Source organism: Ovis aries, chromosome 11 (assembly GCF_016772045.2).
Source record: "Ovis aries strain OAR_USU_Benz2616 breed Rambouillet chromosome 11, ARS-UI_Ramb_v3.0, whole genome shotgun sequence".
Classification (NCBI taxonomy): domain Eukaryota; kingdom Metazoa; phylum Chordata; class Mammalia; order Artiodactyla; family Bovidae; genus Ovis; species Ovis aries.
In genome coordinates this window covers 32,888,320-32,908,591 of record NC_056064.1, presented here as the reverse complement: position 1 = coordinate 32,908,591, position 20,272 = coordinate 32,888,320, and the positions used below count along the sequence as shown (strand labels likewise).

The window sequence follows — 20,272 nt, the reverse complement described above, 5'->3', positions numbered from 1 at the left end:
GTTGCTCCTAACCCCCACATCATTCAAGGGTCAATATATTTTCTCAAATTTTTTTAAAAAATAGAAGAATAAACTACAACCTTTTAAAATGGTTAGCTTTGGGAGAGGGAGAAAACTGGGTAGACAGGACAGGGATAGAAGTTGGATTTCTTGAAGTACTTTGTTCTACAGATTTTACATAGCATGAAAAAACTTCACCTAATTATAACACAGAAATACAATAAAGAAAATGCAATTTTCAAATTTTATAAAATAAAATGAAACTATGTATATTAGTGTCTTAACACCACAGTCTGGATCATGAGAAATGCTACCAGACAAAAGACCTAGTTTGTCCAAGAAATATATTGACAGAAATAAAAGAGAAATGTCAGAGAAATTTACAGATTGAAAAAGACTTACAAAGCATCAACTAACTTCAAGTGTGCAACTCTCCTGGATCTTGAATCAAACAGACTGTAAGAATGCAAAAAAAAAAAAAAATTACACCAAGCAGGGAAATCTAAGCATTCGATTGCTTTTTGATAACATTAAGAAACAATTTTAAATGCAACAAATTATGTCACTGTGTTTAAAAAGTTATCTTTAAATCTGTACACTGAAATGTTTGCAGGTAAATAATATGATGCTGAGACTTGCTCCAAAATAACATGAGGCGAGTGTCAGTGGTGGACTATAGACCGGAAGCAAGGCCGGCTGGCTGTCCAGGCAGGTGGACAGGTACGTGAGGGTCACCGGAAAAGAGAAGAGGCTGCTGCACTCTTGGAAGGATGCGATGGTAGCGGCTATAAGGGGCTGTTTGAATAGCCTCGTCACCAAGCCTCTCGGCCCCTTAAGGGGAGCTCAGGCCGAAGCTTGGGGATGTCCGAGCACGCGCCTCGGCGGCGCGGGGACGGCCCCTCCCGTCAGCGCTCCAGCCTGGCCGGGAGCGCGCCGGCAGGTGGTCGCGAGCCGAGGGGTAGAGTCGCCGTAATCGGCGGTGCGCCTGCGTAACGAGGCTCTCCCCGCTTTTCTCAGGAACGCCCGTGCGCCTGGCCCCGCCTAGCATCCCAGAATCCCCTTCAAGCCGGAAGCTGGGCTTCCGCCCGGGACTACTGGGGCTCCTGCTCTCGTGGTCCAGGGAGGGCGGCTCTGGTCCGAGCCCCTCCCCGCGGGAGGTGAGCTTGGCCTCTGGTAATTCCCTCCCTTCAGTCTGATGGCGGCGTACCGGGACGGGCGAGGGTCACCCGCCACTGGATGAACTGCAGCGCTCGGGGCGGGCGGAAGGTGGGCTTCAGGCAGAGGGGGCTTATTTAGCGTTCTCAGAGCGGGAGGGGAGGACTCAGTGCCCACCTCCCTGTGGCCTGTGGGAGATAATTGAGAGGTGCAGGATCAGAGTTGGAGTGAACACTTACCTGGCTACGAAATAATATAAACAAGAGTTGATGAAAGGCTGTGGGGATGTAGAAGAATGAACTATAATATGAAGAGGTAAAACCCAAACCTGATGGTCCAGGGAGTCACTGATCACATGGCTCTGAAACGTGGGAAAGATCTGGATGAGATACCAGAATTGGAGGAAGGGGGAGTGCATCATTTGCTAGGCAATTCTCATATAAAGATTTGAATTTAAAAGACCCAAGGGGACGGGAGACAGAACAACTTTCAGTGCTGTCATCTCATCAAGTGCTGACCAGTACTTTGCCAACAAATGTCCATCTAATCAAGGCTATGGTTTTTCCAGTGGTCATGTATGGATGTGAGAGTTGGACTATAAAGAAAGCTGAGCGCCAAAGAATTGATGCTTTTGAACTATGGTGTTGAAGACTCTTGACAGTAACTTGGACAGCAAGGAGATCCAACCAGTCTATCCTGAAGGAAATCAGTCCTGAATATTCATTGGAAGGACTGATGCTGAAGTTGAAACTCCAAAACTTTGGCTGCCTGACGCAAAGAACTGACTCATTTGAAAAGATCATGATGCTGGGAAAGATTGAAGGCAAGAGGAGAAGGGGACAACAGAGAATGAGATGGTTGGATGGCATCACCAACTCAATGGGAGTTGGTGATGGACTGGGAAGCCTGGTGTGCTGCAGTCCATGGGGTTGCAGAGTCGGACACAACTGAGCGACTGAACTGAATCTCATCAAAATAATGTAATTTTATAAAACTGTAGGTACATACTTTTTGTATTCTGAGTTTTATCATTACTTTAAAGAAAGAACTCAACCAAGTGCTGGAGCCAAGGGTTTTCCCTCACTGGGGGTATGTGATCTGGGTGGGCTTCACCTTCCATGTCCACACAAAGGACTCAGTCCTGCTGACAAGCTTACACACACATTATACATATCACTGTAGTGCACATGCTTGCCATTTTTAATGGCTACTGTGTTCTAAAGGTGTAGTAATTATAGCGAAATATGGAGCTATGAGGAGAGTAACAGAAATAAAGGGGTGAAAGTACATTTACAGGCACATGCAAGTGAATTCATACCAGAAGAATAAAAGAATGAAACTTAATGGCATTAATTTTTAAAGACCAAATAAAAGTTTAGCAAGAAAAACTAGTACTTTGTATGAAACAGATCCTCAGAACTCTGATTTAGATCAGAAACCTGCTTTAACGTGATGGGAAAGGAGTGTGATGAGCCCAACACGGTAAATCACCAAGACACGTCATAGTCAGACCACCACATAGTTGGTATCATTCACTCAGTTGCTCTCAACTGCTCTGTACTTCGGAGAAAGCAATGGCACTCCACTCCAGTGTTCTTGCCTCGAGAATCCCAGGGATGGGGGAGCCTGGTGGGCTGCCATCTGTGGGGTCCCACAGAGTCGGACACGACTGAAGCGACTTAGCAGCAGCAGCAGCAGCAGCTCTGTACTTAACGTGCTTGCCAGGTTAACTGAAAAGCTCCATCCCTCTGAAAACTTATTGCTCATGGCCTTGGCACAAGACCTCTCATGGTTAAGTGTGTGGTTTTCCAGGTACACATAAACCTTGTGTTCCCCCTGGTTTTGTTGGCTCAACAGGATTTATTTGCTCCCCAAATCGTCTGCCTGGCTATGTAATGATGTCTCCCCATTACAGAATTAGATATTATGTAACTGGTGAAAGAAGGGCAGAGTTGCCTTTACTGCAGACTCTTCCAGTGGTTGGAAGGACTCAGCCCACTTGCCAAGTATGCCCAGTAGCAGAGAGCATGCCCATTGCTCAGATCTGGTTTCTAAATTGCTGCCTATAAAAAAAAGCCAGGGATTCCTGGAGAAAGGGCTCATCCCATACCTGAGGTATTGAGAGTGCGAGGTGAACTGGAGATAGCTTTGTCAAAAGGCCATTAAGTGCCCAAAGGTTGGAGAGGAACGACAGCGGACAAAAGGGCTACCTGAAGGTTTCTAACTGGCCAAAGCTGGGATAATCAGAGAATCTGAAACAGTGATCATAACTGCAGCACCGAATCATATGTCATCACTGCTGGTGACTCCTGACTCTTGAAAAATCGGTAATGTAAGGAAAGACTTGAGTGTGATCCTGTCTCTAGTGCAGTCCCAGCTGATGAAGGAAAGCTCTTCCTTACAGAATACCAGTCAATAAATGTAGGAAGGACAAAATTAGAAAATTTCAGCCAAGTTTTGCTGAAATAATAGATTCTGGCAAGGATCATCATCATTGGATCCCCCAAACCACCAGGGAAAATGTTGCTGGTAAATGGTCTACCTATGCACTACCACGTCACTGCACAGGTTATCTGTTACCTGCAACAGCAAGGACATCCTTTTAAGTTGGGAAGATGTGATCAAATTTTGCATCACAGTGAGTCATCCTTATTTTTCTTGGCTGTGCCAGGCAGCATGCAGATTTCCCCAACCATGGATCAAACTCATGTCCCCTGCACTGGGAGTGCAGTCTTAATCACTGGACTGCCAAGGAAGTCCCTAGTCAACCCGATATTGAGACTTTTGATGGGATGCAATATGAAATACATCTGTGAAGTGTTAATGTAAAAAATGTGTAACATGAATACACCAAGCCTTTGGCCCTAACTGCTAATTTACAGAAACTACAGGAACAAGATAAACCACATGTACAATCTGTTAAATCCTGAAAGACATTCTACAACTGACCTGCTCTATTTAGAGGAGAAAAAACAAAGTCCTGGAAAACAAACCTCAAGGCAGGAAGCTATTCTGGGTGGATGGAACAGACAAGCATCTGTACGGCTTGAAGATGGAAACACAGACTGAGTGCTTGGTAGTCGGGAATTAATGTTCATTTTTTGAGATATGTAATGTTTTTGTGGTTGTTTTTATGAGATGCATGGTTAGTGTTTAGAGGTGAAATGTCTGTAAGTTACTCTCCAGTTGTTCAGTAAAAAATATGGCAAAATGTTAATTTTTGAATCTAGGTGGATATATATAGTTCATTTTATTAACTTTTCTGTATATTTGAACATTTCATAATAAAAAGTTGTGGAAAATAAGACTACCTGTTTAAAAAAAAAACTTCAAAGCATGGATCAGACAACTGTAAAAGTGGGAAAAAAACGAAGATCTAGGATTCTCCACGATTATTATAAGGGCATCAACTGCCTCAGTGTTTTCAGCGGAAGACCTTATAAATGTATTATTTACATAAAACACACAAAGGTAGGAAACACGGATTAATGCAAAGAAAGGCGCTATGGACTCTAACACTCCACACTTTCTTTCCAGGAGAATAAAGTATAAGGTATGAAGTGCTGTTACAAAAATTGCACCTTAAATACAATGGTTATTTTTTTTTTAACATAACTATGGCATGAGCATAAACTGAGAATTATGCAACCTCGAGAAAACCTGCACTTTGTGAAGGGTGATTCCATGACATCAAGGTTAACTACTAGGAGGACAAGGGGAAAGCAGCTTCTTGAAGAAAACGCTGGAGAAGAGAACCTGGAAGATGCTGGCACTCCAGGTCTTTTGCCATCTCCCCCTCAGGTCCTTCCAATATCCAAATGAAGCTGCATGGTTCACACATGCTGACAGTGTTATTAATGGCACCAGAATTTATATCAGGTTTTCCTCAGCTAGCTCAGAAAAGCTTCTTACATAACGATGTCCCATGACTTTTTACGAATACCCCCGCTGGAAAGATTTGCGGATTATAGTTCTTCATTTTGAAGTCATTCCTATTAGTAACAAATGGCCATATTGGTTATGTATTTCTTTGCATGTATGCACCAAAAACTATAAAGATATGCCAATTTCACGCCACATCAGTTACTCTACCTTATTACTCCAGCCTAACTTGACTACATATTCATTAATTCAACCAGCATATCTCAATCACCTACCAAAGGCAAGGCACTGAAGGAACACAAGCAGAAGGGAAGGTCAGCTGTCAGCACATGGTCTGAAATTCTGAGAGTGCAATGCTGTGGACAGTACATACAGTAGTGGTTTCACCTATTTCTAATTGTGTTTCTACCAGTTTTCCTTGTGTGCTGCTTGGGGCCCCAGTTATTACTGTTTAATAATTACTGCAACGGTGATAGTTTCTGCATCAATGCTTTTTCCAATGAAATGTCCCGTTATCTTAAGAGTAATCCCTGTTTTACTTAACATGTACAAGGAGTACCAATTTCAGTGATTCTTTTGAAACCAGTCATTTCAATTTCTTCTTACATAAATAGGCTGGTTTGCTTTTTCATTCACGTGGCCACTCTTATTTTCTTAGGTAATCTCTGTATCCTCTTTCCTCCCCCTTAAGTCTTTAGATTTGTTGCCTGACCCACTTTCTGCACTAAACTCAAATCCATTTTGCAGTATTTATTTTTTCCTCATACTGTTTAAATAGCTGCTTTCATTCATTACTTTCTTAAGATAATGGGGTTGCATTTAGCAACCCATTTCAGCAGGTTTCTTAGGTTAATTCCATGAAGCACTGGTTAAGATCATGTCCTTGACTTTGTTACCTTTCATTATTTTAGAAAGCCTTCTATTGCTTCAGTCAGCTGTGACTTTCAGCAGGTAAGCCCTGGAAGGATCCAACTAGGAGGTCTGGGCCCTGAGCACAGCAGGCACTCAAGACACATGTTTCAAAGGAAGAAATGGACTTTCTACAGTAAGACAGTCACAGGGGAGCCTTAGGGTATGATTTTAGAAGTCAGATGGGGGGGAAAAAAAAAGGAACTGTGAATTTAGGAATCAGATGGGAGGTGGGGTTAAGAACTGTACTCTTTTTTTTCTTCTGGATGACAGCTGTTGAAAGCTAGTGTGTGCTCAGTTGTGTCCAACTCTTTGCAACCCCATTGCCTGGAGCAAAACTACTGGAGTGGGTTGCCATTTCCTCCAGGGGATCTTCCCAACCCAGGGATCAAACCCAGGTCTCCTGCGTCTCCTGACTGGCAGGTAGATTCTTTACCACTGAGTCACCTGGGAAGCCTGTCAGAAACTAGTGAGACTCAGGCTATTGTTTTAGATACTAAACATATCTAAATTTTAAATTAATTTTTGCCTGTTCAAGAAAATTTGTGCACATGTCTAAGGGTTAGACACATTAGCTTCTCCTAAGAGATCACCTTTCACTAGGCTGCTCTTCCTTTAACATCTGAGTATTCAGAGGGAAACATACAGAGTGGTCACACAGAGGTCCTTCCTTAACATACTTTCAACCATCTTCTCTTTTGGCAAACCTACTGGCTTCACGTGGCAGTTATGGCATAACAGGAAAAGGGAAGGGGGCCCTTTACATATTTAAGGCTTCAAAGCTGGGAAGAACTAAAGGCCGGAGGGCAGCTCTTCTGTTCTGCCACCCTGGGATTACCCTCTGGTGTGGAAGCTCTACTGGATGGAAGCCTTCCTGTTACAGTACATTCTTAAGGCCTCATGATGAAGTACTTGAAACTCGTTCTGAGTTAGTAGCTAATAGGTTACTGGCACTCTTCCTTTCCTAGGGTTTCTTTCTGGAATGAACTAAACCGTTATCAAATAAAGGTTATTATGAAGTCAATGTTTTCATCTGAAATTTCACAGTACATTTAAATAGGTTATACTCCCATCACTAATTCTGATACTTCTGCTGAGTGAAAATCTAACCCATATTGCACTTCTTTTGAATAATGTTTTCAACAAGCAGAGTACAAAATAAAATGTAGAACGATTAGGTTTGAAAACCTATGCGCAGTCTCCCGGATGCATTAGTTTCGATTTTTGGCACCTGTGTGGACGCGCTGATGCTGGATGAGGTTCGTACTCTGGGTGAAGCTTTTGCCACATATGCGGCACGCATAGGGCTTCTCTCCTGTGTGAATCCTCTGGTGCTGAATAAGGCATGTTCTCTGGCTAAAATCTTTGTTGCATGCGTTACATTTATAGGGTCTCTCTCCAGTATGAGTTCTCTGATGCTGATTAAGTGATGAGGAATAAATGAATGCCTTTCCACATTCGTTGCATTTGTAGGGTTTCTCTCCAGTGTGAATCCTTTGATGCTGAGTAAGGTTTGCACCTTGTCTATACGCTTTCCCACATATGTTGCATTTAAACGGTTTTTCTCCATTGTGAATCCTCTGGTGCTGAGTAAGGTGAACGCTCTGGCTGAATGCTTTCCCACACACACTGCACTTATAGGGTTTCTCCCCAGTATGTGTTCTGTGATGCTGGGTGAGGTTTGCACTCTGGCTGAAGGCTTTCCCACATATGCTGCATATATAGGACTTCTCTCCAGTGTGAGTGGTCTGGTGCTGAATAAGTGTGGAGGAGTGAGCGAAGGCTTTTCCACATTCGTTGCATTTGTAACACTTCTCTCCAGAGTGAATTCTCTGATGTCGAATAAGGTAAGTGCTCTGACTGAATACTTTCCAGCACTCATTGCATTTATATGGTTTCTTTCCTGTATGTATCTTCTGATGTTGGAGGAGGTGTGTGCTCTGGCTGAAGGTCTTCCCACATTCGTTGCATATGTAAGGTTTTTCTCCTGTATGAACTCTCTGGTGATTAATGAGTGATGAGCTGTGGCTGAAGGTTTTACCACATTCCAAGCACTTGTAGGGTTTCTCTCCCGTGTGTGTTCTCTGGTGGATGGTGAGGTGAGCACGCTGGCTGAAGTCTTTCCCACAGTCATCACACTTGTAGGGTTTCTCTCCCGTGTGGATCCGCTGGTGGATGGTGAGGTGGGCACGTTGGCTGAAGGCTTTCCCGCACTGGTGGCATTCGTAGGGTTTCTCCCCTGTGTGCATCCTCTGATGTGCGATGAGGGATGAGACGTGTCTAAACTCTTTGCCGCACTCTTCACATTCATAAGACTTCTCTTTGGCATGGCTGTTTTGGTGTGCAATGAGGGATGGGTACTTCCTGAACTTCTTCCCACATACCTTACACTTATAAGGCTTCTCTCCGGGGTATATTTTCCTGTGTACGACGCCGGGGCTGAAGGGCTTGTCTTCATCATACATGAACGTTTTATTGTCTGACTGGGTATCAAACTGCATAATTAGGTTTGAATGCTTTTCAAAATCGCTTCTATATATATCATATTTATAGTCTTCTACAGGACCATCTTCTTGTGAAAGGACTGACTTCTTCACACTGAAATGTCTCCTTTTGGTGGGAATTCTCCTGAAGGTCTCTGCCGCTTGTCCCTCCATTCTGTCATCATAGTCAGAGGGTTCTTCCAGTTTGATGAGCTTGATTCCATCCTTTTTGAGTTTAGAAACATTTTCCACCAGAGTATACTCTTGGGCTTTGGTTTCCCATTCTGAAATTTAAAAAATACACATAAAAAAGTCTTCCTGTTTGGAGAAAGGAAACTATTACAGTAGAAACAAAATAATGAACATGAATAAAAATGCCTAAAAAGACTGTGGCTTTGACAGCCCCATAACATGGTCCTCAATGTTCAGGCAAGGAGGATAAAACGGCAGAAAACAGGCCTAAATAGTTGGAGGAGGAGCAGCTCCTCTCTAACACCAGCGTGGAGTTACTAGAATAGGTGAGGTCAGGCAACAGAGCTGAGAAGTGAAAACAAATGATGAACAACATGGCATGACTTCCATTACATAATCATTTATAATCATATAAGTTAATTTACATAACAGGTCATAAAGCAGGCTGGCTGTCACCACCCCTCCCCTTCCAATCTACCCTGGACATCCTCATGATATCCTGGGCAGTTTCACGGCGTGTGTCCCTGTTTTAATTCTTACAGTAACTCCTACAGCCTTGGAGCAGTGGTCCAGACCCTCAGTGTAAGTAAGCATCACTGTCACCTGAAACACATCAAGTGACTGGGACCCTCCCAGACATCCTGAGGCAGAAACCCTGGGAGTAGGGCTGAGCCCTCCAGGAGGTTTAAATCACACTGAAGTTTCAGGATCAGTGGCTTAAAGGATGAAAGGTAAAGAAAAACAGTTAAAATACCTCCATTCAGTACTCAGGCCCCAAATAATCTACCCTTTTCTACTGTACTCTCCATCCTCTACACCTCACATTCACCTTAAAGTTCCACATTATCCACATAACTTACAACTGTGTCCTCATCATCTTCTGAAGGTGCCACTAATTCCAGACTCCAGATTTTTCTTATGACACCTTCACCTATTAAGAAAGATGCTTATGGCCCAGCTCATGTTTCTTTCTTCTTCTTAGAATCCCAAAGTACAGATTAAGTTGAATCATACAAAACTGCCTTGTATATAGGTCAATATGGCAGAATATTAGCAGTTTCATATAGTTCAACTTAATATAATGTTGGGCCTATGGCAGAAGTTGGCCTTACATTATTTCATAGTTTTGTGTGTTTATTTCCAACTCAGATGCAAACTCTGGAAATGGCTTATCCTTCTTTTACATTTCCTTCAGAAAAAAGCATAAGACTCTGGATACGGAGGCCACTCAAGTGAACCTGGTAAAATAAATGACAATACCTTGTTGTAAAACGGTGAACTCAAATGAAAGCATGCGCACGTGTGCACACACACACACACAGGGAGCCCAAAACCTGATTGCAAAGCCATCAAATATTCATTTGTTGATGCCTATGTTTCATTATGATGACTTAAAACAAATCTAAGCTACACCTTTGAAATCAGGTAAGAAACTTGTAACTTGAAAATATTAAGAATTATATAATGAAACATCAACTAGAGTTTATAATACAGTACAAACAATAATGGATTGTTCAGAAACTTTCTAAGATGCAGATCGAAGCAGGATATTTACAAATATATCCATTCAGTAGACTCATCCATCAATAAAGGACTAGTTAGAATAGGAGATAATGGAATAGTAGGTACATTGACATGAAAAAGTGTGCAGGACATATCAACAGGAAAAAAAAAGAGAGAAAATGGTATGTACGGAAAGATCCCATCAGTGTAAAGATGTGTATCTCCAACTCCTCACCCCAAATCAGGGCCTTCTCCCCTCAGATCAGCGTTCTCTGCATGCCTGCACATACATGTGGTTAAGGAAAGGGAGACATATAGTTCATTACTCTGCCTTGTGCTGCTTCGATTTACACACTACTTTTATTACTTTGATTCAAATACAAAAATTAGACATTACAAAATGCTTAGGAGTAATATTAAACGAAAAAAGCAGTATTGTGACTCACATGAAAACTCATTAGAACTAGGTAAATATTATCAAGATGCCAACAATGGGATTTTTAAGCTTCAAAAATATTTTCTGATTTTCAAGAAATTGCCTGTATTTCTTTGTTATTTAGCACTACAAATGTTAATGTATTACTTTATCTAGTGGAAGAAAATTTTAAAAACAACTTTCTTAAACCAGGATTTATTACTCCCTTCTTAAAAAAAATAAAAATGAGAATGTTAATGGAATGCATGGGAAAGCATGTATGTGTATATGTGTGTCTGTATATATATAGACAGACACACACATATACACACATATATATATATGGCTTCTGAGGTGGCTCAGCAGTAAAGAATCCACCTGCCAACGCAGGAGATGCAAGACACAGGTTCCACCCCTGAGCTGAGAAAATCCCCTGGAGCAGGAAATGGCAATCTGATCCAGTATTCTTGTTGGGAAAATACCATGGACAGAAGAGCCTGGAGGGCTACATCCCATGGGGTTGCAGAGCTGGACACAACTGAGCGACTGAGCACAAGCACACAAGTAGTGTGTATTTGTGTATATAAAGACAAGATAGTCCCAGAAACTGGGCTTAGCTTCTATGTGATCACAATCAGTCTATGACAGAATGTTCCATACACCTAAGAAGGAAGTACTAAAGTTATAATTAGGGTCTTCCCTGGTGGTCTAGTGGCTAAGACTCCAAGGTCCCAAAGCAAGGGGCCTTGGTTCAATCCTTGGTAAGGGAATTAAATCCCACATGCTGCAAACTAGAGACTTGGTGCAGCCAAACAAATAAATAAATAAAGTTATAATTAACAAGCTTAAAGTAACAAGCCTGAATGATGACGACAAAGAAATCGCTATTATAAGCATACATTCTTAAACCAATGAGACCACTAAGCAGGGCTTAAATATGTATATATAACTAACCAGAAAGGATGGATTAAAAGCATAAGGTATCACACAGTGGTGTAATATTTCTAGCAGAAGAGATCGTGTTGATCAGGCTATCAACAGACGGATATCAAGGATGGGGGGAGGTCTGGTCTGAACCTGAAGAAATAGGTGGTCCTGTATGATGTAAAGAACCATGAAATTCTAAGACAGAACTGGCCATCAGAGACCAACACAGATGCTCGATTTGTGAGTCATCAAAGATCCCACTCCTCAAGTATGACTGATGAGATGTTGTAACCAAAGGTTCAACTTACACCACTCTGAGCCACTAAGAAAGTAAAACCCTTAGAGGCCCCAAATCAAGTAAAAGCAGAAGGCTGGGAGTCTTGGAGGTTGATGCTGACTGCCTGAAAAACTCTTCCATCCTGTTGATGGCCTCTAGCTGCCCATTAAGGGTGCAAGGGGTTTGGGGGCCAGAAGACAGAGCTTGTAGCCAACCAGGAGGGGCAGCGGGCAGGAGCCTGTATGTTCTGTGCCACACCCTCTTTATTGAGGATGGGCTAGAAAAACAAACAAAACGCAAAAGCTCACCTCAACTGAAGGAGAAGAGGAACTTGCCTTTCTCAGTTTTGTGCTCTTTGGTGGGAGCAAACCACCCCCTACCAATAGGCCCCCTTTTGGGGGTTTATAGCCTTAATTCAACCTGAATCATCTGAAAAACTGAAGTGGCCCCAGAGGGGCAGTGCCTCCCAGAAGACTGTTCTGACTGCAGTGCAGGGGTAGTTCCACTCTGCCACATGTTTTCTCAGTATTTAGACTGTGCTGAAATCACTCCCTAAATAACCTGGTGTATATTTTGTGTCACTCTGCCAACTAAAGCCAATAGGCCATAAATTATAAGAAGAATTAGTTTGTCAGGTAGCACCCTTAAAATACCTGGTGATCAGATAAAGTTAACTTTTTAAAAAAGTGAAGCAATCAGCTCTAAGGGAGCATATTATTCTCTGTCATTACTATTTAATTTACTGTTACTACTATATTCCAGCATTGACATTGGTAGACAACCAGAAGTTAGTGCCTTAAAAAAGGAGGGGTGGTGGATAGGAAAGGAAATGCAAACGAGTACAATGTACTTCTTTTCTACACAAAAGGAGAGCTAAGACTATATTTATGATTTATCTCTGCAAAGAGAAACACAGGAAGGATAAACCAGAGACAAGTGAACGGAGTAAACTGCACAGAGTGGGCTGGAACAGGGCAGGACGGAAGACAGCACATGCTTTTCTCTGCACTTTTGACTTCTGAACCGTGTTAATGCTTTTATAGACTCAAAAATGTAAGATTAAATAAAAAAGAATCAAGAAATAAATACTAAAACTGAACCCAGATGGAATCAAACAAGTTTAAATGTACATCAAACTGTTAAGAAAACCAGAAGGGAAGAATTCAAGTAACTCTGAACCCACCATCCTTGGTAGACATCCTTGTGTATCCTTGGTGGAATATTTCCTGAGGACAAGAAGGTGTTCTGAATATTACCTGAACAGTCTGTTATTTCAGCGATATAATTCTGAAACCATTCTTGTGTGTATTATTATGACAGAGCAAATGAGTAAACAGATATACTGATGCTGGGAACCAGGTGACTCACTGTGTGGGAAAGGAAGTAGAAAATGGATATGGGAAGGTACAAGATGGACCTTGTGATGCTGAACTGGAATTTGAGTTACCAGTATGAATCCAGGTTTCAAGAAACCTACACACATATTTCACAGCTCTACCTACTGAACCAATCTAGAAGCAATGGTACCCAGGATAGTGAACACCCCCTCATTGTCCAGATTCTGGCTTCTCATCGCTCATCTCCACTACAATGAACCACTGTTCCTCAGAGAAGTTCCAGGTCTAAGGTGGGCATGAGGTGTGCCTGCAGACCATCCTCTGCCAGGAAGCCAGGAAGCACTGAGACATGGATGGAAATGCCTCAAAAGGACATGGCCTTGGGCTGAAAGGCGGCCATCACCCACATTTGGGACAACTGATAATTAAAAGCAACTTCCCCACCCCACAAAGGGAATGGACCAATAATACACTGAATTTTTAAAAATTCCATTAGTCCATAGTGACACGTACACGTAAGAACGGGATGGGAGGAGGGATAACTGTTTTTTACAGATAAATAATTTCGAAGAGATCAAGAATTAGAAAATCACCCTTTTTCAACCTGCAATGTAATAAAGCAAGGATCTTCAGTGGACGCTATGAACCTTAAATGAAAGATCATCAGGGACTAGAATAGTCATTTAGGTGTCAATCCACAGATGACTACACAGATGTAGGAACTGTGTGAATGTGGCAAACAGGTAGAGACTTCTGTCCGTATAGCTCTGGCTTTATATATTTTTACAATTTCTGGTCTTGTCAACATGTTATCTTTTTAAATAATTAGAAAATAAGAAACGAAGAACTGAGGTAGGAGACTGGAGGCAGGTGGATACAGGATTCTGTCAATAGAGTAAAAGAAATTCAAAAAGATGTCGAAAGGGTTTGAAATTTAAGATCTTAGGGGACGTTCATGCGTACTTAAGAATACAGGGAGGGAACACAAGGAAAGCCCCAGACAGAGCTCTAACAGAGGGAAACCAAGGGTCATGGAGAAGTACAAGATGATATATGGTAATCTTTTCCTGAAGACGGGATCTGGAAAGAAGCAACACCGAGCAGCTCAGTCATCTTGACAAGCTGGGGTGTCTCTGTGTACAGTGAGTGACTCAGCCATATTTAAAAACACATCTCACACACTTAGGATAACACAGGCTCTTAAGCACAAAGAATCTTGTCCACTGGTGGTTCTCTCACCTGGACTTGGGCCTTCTAGAATTTCTTTTAGCACCATCCACGGTTCTTCCAACATGGGGATCACAGTTGGTCTATACACTGTAAGTCCTGTCCAGGAGGAACAAAATGAGTTTTACCCTGGAGATAAACAGTCATTCTACTTTTATTAACTGACTCCTTCTTACCCATGAGGACAGACCTCTTACAGGAAAAGAACGGTTCACAGACACGATCTCATGAATGAGGTCACTGCCCTTTTGGAGCAGGGACAAAAATCTCCCACCACCCTGGAGGATGCGTGTGCAGAGACTGTGGGGGAGGCAGGCGCTGGGCAAGGCATGGGGTGGCGGTCCTGGGGGGCCGTGCATCGTGGTTCCTGATGACCTTTCACTTTGAAACCTTTCATCTGGGAAAAGGGAGCAGAAATTGGCTGTTTCTGTGCCTGAACAGATGAGCATGTTCACCTCTAGGCCCAACCCACTTTTGAGAGCTGAGGAAAGACAGACTCCGGTATGTGTGTGGTTGCAGGGCACAGACAGACACTCACCGAGAGAAACCATGTTCCAGTAGTTCTGCAGGGTGACAGTCTTGTACAATTCCTTTTGCACAGGACGCATGAGCTCCCAGTCCTCCTGGGTGATGTCCACTGCTACATCTTTGAATGTCATAGATTCCTGAAACATTGGAAGGGCACAGTGATGGCACAGGTGTGTGCATGGTGAGGGAACCACAGAGTCTTGAGCGTTGGCAGGACCCTAAGGGTTACCACCCAATACTCACCCAGTGTACGGATGAGCAAACTCAAATGGCCTAGAAGTATGAAAATAAAATCAAATTTACCATTTTTAGTGCAGGCATTGGCAGTTCCATCTTAAAGAAGAAAGGGATGTGAACATAGATGACAGAGTTGCAAGGTTCGGCTTTTCAAGTGCTGTCTTATGAATTAATAAAGTGCGTTATAATTTGACATTTTAAGATATTTTGTCTGTTCTATTATGGAAAGCAGGGCCCTTCCTCTTTCTAAAATAAAACTGGTACTTATAACCACAATGAACTACTGAACTTACAGATACACCTTACAGTCTGGTAAAGTTAGCATCCCTCTGTTCTTCCTTTGTTAAAAAAATTTTTTTTTTGGTTACTCTCACATGTTTTTCAAATAGATTTTCTTTCTTTAAAAAACTGTATTGGGATTTTCAAATCACAGTTAAGTGTAAAATTTAGGGAGAGCTGACAATTTTACAATATATAAGGCTTCTTCTTTCATGTCCCATAGAATAACACAGGATTGCAAAATTTATACTATGTTGAGTTCTGGCTATTTTAAATTTGAGGGAATAATACTATGAATGGAATCTTTTATTTCATTTTATGATCTGATTTTTTCAGGTAAATAATAAAATGATTAATTTTTGTAAGCCATTTTCTGTAGTTGTCACTTTACTCAAATTTTCCACTATTGTTTCTAACAGTTTTCCCCTTGATTTCCTCAGGTTTTTTGTAAACATTCATATTATCTACAAATAATAATTTTACCCTGGTTATCAATTTTAGACCACATATACTTTTACAGTAAACCTTTCTCTTAAGACGGCCTGAGCTGCTCTTCCTGAAGATAACAGAAACTCATAATTAACAGGAACACTGCACAAGTCATGGCCTTTAATTACCTGTTAAAGAAAAATAATAACTGTTGTTTAATCTCACTGTGGTCTTCTTGATGACTTACTGTAGTCCAGACTAATGGGTCTCATAATATTTAATGCTCACAATCCAAGAGGAATATTCTTTCATTGGAGTTGAGTAACTCGGGCTACGAGTAGTTAAGCATCTTTGCCCCAAGTCACGGGTTCCATGGCAGAACCTGGAACCAAATCTAGACCCACATGGCTCTGGAGGTCAATGCTTTAGCCTCCACGTGATACTGCTCCTTGAAAATAAAATAGCACCCCTTCCTATGGTAAGGAAAGGGATGATCAGAAGAAGCAATGGGTCCCGTTTCCTGTAAAAGGCACTCACCTACCTTAACAGGCCAGGGAGACTTAAGTTGGAAACTGAGGCTTAGGTCTTTGATAGGACTTCTGGGGTCACAGAAGGTAGAGGGCCAGGTTAGAATATGTCCACACAATCACAGATGGAACTGACACTCGGACTCCTCTGGTGGTCCAATGGTTAAGACTTTGTACTCCCAATGCAGGGGGCCCCAGGTTTGATTCCTGGTCAGGGAACTAGATCCCACATGCTGCAACTAAAGATCCCAAGTGTTGCAACTCAGACTCCTGGCAGGCAAATAAATAAATACATGTTTTAGAAAGGAAGAAACTGACACTCACTTTGGTAACCAAGTCATTGAACCACCCTGCCTGGAAAGCTTGTCTTCCTTTGGGGTCGTCCTCTGGGGTCTCTTGGGAAAGGGTGAAGTTCTGAGGAGCAGCTGGGAAAAAGAGAGAGAGACAATGATGGAGATCAGATGTGTCTGAAGAGCCTAGGAAACTCTTCACCAGTAGATATCTATGTTTTCTTAAAGTGAAGAGGAGTCAGAAGGAAACCAGAAACAGCACCCCTGCTTCGAAGAACTAGAGGGAAGGGGCAGTGATTCACCTGAAGACCCTGGCGCAGGCCTCAAAAACAAGTCTGCTCTGGGACTCCTCAGAATAGGTGCCAAACTCACAATTTCCCACTAAACCCTCATGTGACAGAAATTTTGTGAGTTTTCTTTTCACTTAGTAAAGAAATATTCCCTGGACACTTTCCTAGCTATTTGGAAGCATAGGTTAAAAAACTAAATAAAATCCAGTTCACAAAACAAATTATTTACTGGCGAAAGGTTCAAACATCTGTAGGGAACCTCCTGAGGTAACAGGGGTCATCTATTGTGTCTGGCCACTGTTCTACATGACACATCATGTGCGTTCAGAGAACATGGGCTGGGTTCTGAGCAGGTAGAAGGGGAATGCCGTACAGAAGGGGGTTCAGGTGAAGCGGGTCCTCACTCACTCCCTGAGCTCGGTTCTCCTGATCACCTCCAAGGACTGCTCTCTGACGTCATGGCTGTTTCCTTGTACCACCCTGGGCTCCTCCCAACTCTGCCCTACAAGTCTTACCTTCTTCTTTCAGAATCTGAGTCAAGTCCTCCACCAGCGTCACTACCTCCTCACTGTTCCTCGGGTACTGGGACTTCACCCACGTCCGAACCTCCCCAGGCAGGATGCTCAGGAACTGCTCCAGAACCAGCAGCTCCAGGATTTGCTCCTTTGAGTGAATCTCGGGTCTCAGCCACTTAAGGCAGAGCTCTCGGAGTTGGTTCAAGGCTTTCCGAGGACCGGCCAGGTCTGGGTACGGGAAGTTCCTGAAATTCTGCCGACAGGTCTCAGTGTCACGCAGGAGTCTCAAGGCGAGGATTTCCTTCTCAGCATTTCGGGGTCCACTCTGAGCCTTGTCCATCTTCCATGTTAGCAGGACTTGCGCGCGAGAAGAACTGGTCGTCCTCCTGCTTGGGGAGAACATTGCTACAAACAGGAGAGTCAATCTGGCAACAGCCTTTATTTTTTCAGGTCAGAGCCAAGTGCTTGAAGCCACATGCTAGAGCCACCGAGACATTTACGGAGGGCTGCTGCAGCCAGGGGCTGAACAGAGGCAAGGAGGAGTCAGCTGTCTTGCTTACAAATTCTGAGCCCAGAACTCGTACGGATGGGGAAGAGACCCTGAAACACAGGAATAGACCACAAGGTCAGGAATTCCTGGAGCTCTCTGCCAGACACACAAACAAACAGCCCACCTAGAGACCTTACCAATTGGGCACCAGTTGGGACTGCCATAAAAGAGTGGTGCTAGATGCAACGACTTGAATCCTGAGCAAAAACACAGGTCAATCTTCTAACTCGTACAGAAGAAAAAAAAAAAAGCCTCAGTATTTTAGTCATTGATATTACACAAGCTGTAATGACTGAAGTGACTCTCAAAAACAACAGCAAATCTGTTACTTCGAACAAACTCGGAGAACTTTTTAAAGCGCTCAAGGGTGGGGAAAAGGGGCGAGCTATCCACCTGCTCTGCGTATCGATGGCGGCCAGTCCAAGCCCATCACTACCTGAGGTCTGGGACAGAAAAGCAGCAGAGGGGACCCGTGTGACTTGAAGCCCGTGCACAGCTTCTACAGGACAATTCTTTAGGAATTTGGTACCAGTTTTCCCACGGAAAACCTCACTGCAGGCCTGACACCACCTGTCCACGGTCTCCACCTCCAAGCCCCCCTCAACCGCACAGTGTCCCCTAAAACCGGCTGCTCACTAGGCCTGCAGGGCAGAGGCGCCCCTGGCCTCCTCACCCGGCGGGGTCCCCCTAACTCCGCAGTCTGAAGGTCGCGGGCAGCTGCGTGGGGTCTGCCCCGCAGCCCCCACCCCTCAGGCCGCCCGCATCCTAACCTGTGGCCGGACCGGCGGACGCGCAGCGGAGCGGCCCTAGAGGCCCCGGGCAACAATGGCGGCGGGCGCTGCGCCTGCGTGGCGGGCTCGGTTCCGCGCTGCAGAGGGGCCTCCGCCCGCCAGGTCTCGTCCCGGAGGGCACGGAGCCTCGACCGGAGCCGCCCGCCCAGCCCGGTCCTAGGAAGCCCGGCCCGGAACCACCGAGCCCCGGCTCCGCCGCGACCTCGCCTCGGCACCACTGCGCATGTGCGCAGGGAGGACGCTGCGCGCCCGCAGAGCCAATCGGAAGCCGCGCCGGCCCCCGGGCCGGAGCCGCGGATAGTGAACCCGTTTCCGTGGCAACCTCCTCCACCCACCCACTGTGAATTGCTCGGTAGCCGGCGAGGTTCTGAGCGGGCTTTAAAGTTCCCCCGGGCAGAGGCAGGTCTGGTAGATGACTGTGAGAGAGGTCGGAGAGCGACAGTATCTGGAAAAAGGGGTGCGGATGAGGGGGGTGGGGATGGGGGGCGGTTGTAACCCTGCGCGAATCAACCTGAGAAAGTTGGTGCCTGAGTTCTAGAGGAAGGATGGGCAGGGAAGATGTGGGTCTTAAGGTAGAAAGACCGAAAGTGCTGGTTCTTTACTATTCACTGTTAAAGACTCCGAGTCCCTCCTCAGGAATCTGATTCTGAAACTCTCAGATTGGAAACAAGAACAACATCCTGCATCACGTTTATAAATACTCACAACATACAAAAAAAAATGCCTGAAAATAAAAGAATGAAAAACATACAAGTGTTCTCATTATCTACGGCTGTGTTGGCAAATCACCCCCAAACTTAATGGTGTTAAAGAAGAAGCATTTTATTATGTTTATGGATTCTGTGGGTCAAGAATTTGGAAGGTGAACAGTGCCTCTGGAGCCTCAGTTGAGAACATGATTTGATGGCAGGGAGGGTCCTCTTTCAAGCTGTATCTGCACTCACATGTCTCCTGGTTGGGCTGAGATGGCTTAAGGATAAGCTCAGTTTGGACATGTGGCCTTTTTGACATGAAGGACTCAGCTGGCAGCTGAGATGGTGGCTCTGGGTTTCAAGAGCAGGTGTCCTAGTGAACAAGAGAGAAGCCCATGGCTGATTAGAATATAGCTGTGAAGTCACAAAGCATGACTTCCATCATACTCCTGGCCAAAGGGATCACAAGTTGTGTGGAATCAAGTTGAGGCAGATGTCGACTCCATCTCATGACGGGTGGAGTGTCAGAGTCTTACTATTAGCTCACCAAGCAAATCTGAACAACAAAAAAGTTGGGTAGTATGATGATCTTTGATGTATCAACTTGGCAAGGCTACAGGCTTCCACTATTGAATCAAACTCTAACCTAGATGGTGTTGTAAAGCTACTTGTAAGCGTGGTTAAAATCCATAAACTGAGATGAATTAAGTAAAGGAAATTATCTTATTAAATAGGTTGGGTCTGAATCAATCAAGGCCTTAAAAGCAAAATTGAGGCTTTCTTGATGAAGAAAAAACTCTGGACAAAGCTTCCAGCCTGCTCTTCCCAAAAGATTGC

General features: G+C 43.8%; 1 protein-coding gene and 1 long non-coding RNA gene across 11 annotated transcripts; one reads left to right on the top strand and one right to left on the bottom strand.

Annotated features, from left to right (window-relative positions):
• The first annotated feature begins 1,063 nt into the window (after positions 1-1,063).
• LOC121820588 (uncharacterized) lies at positions 1,064-4,460 on the top strand. Its single transcript, XR_009595557.1, has 2 exons — positions 1,064-1,266; positions 1,724-4,460. It is a non-coding gene; the product is annotated as an uncharacterized LOC121820588 (long non-coding RNA).
• On the bottom strand, positions 4,373-18,972 carry ZNF287 (zinc finger protein 287). Of its 10 annotated transcripts, none has more exons than XM_060395448.1 (8): positions 18,723-18,972; positions 18,090-18,178; positions 17,403-18,002; positions 16,632-16,732; positions 14,846-14,972; positions 14,498-14,704; positions 14,320-14,406; positions 4,373-8,713 (listed from the first exon to the last, which is right to left on the bottom strand). In XM_060395448.1, the coding sequence occupies exons 3-8, from the start codon at positions 17,803-17,805 to the stop codon at positions 7,158-7,160; spliced, it is 2,481 nt and encodes an 826-aa protein (XP_060251431.1). In that variant the 5' UTR covers positions 17,806-18,002; positions 18,090-18,178; positions 18,723-18,972; the 3' UTR covers positions 4,373-7,157. The 10 variants fall into 10 exon arrangements, with proteins under 10 accessions (XP_060251431.1, XP_060251430.1, XP_060251433.1 ...); XM_060395447.1 differs by having other exon boundaries at positions 18,090-18,174; XM_060395450.1 differs by having other exon boundaries at positions 18,090-18,149.
• Positions 18,973-20,272: the final 1,300 nt, after the last annotated feature.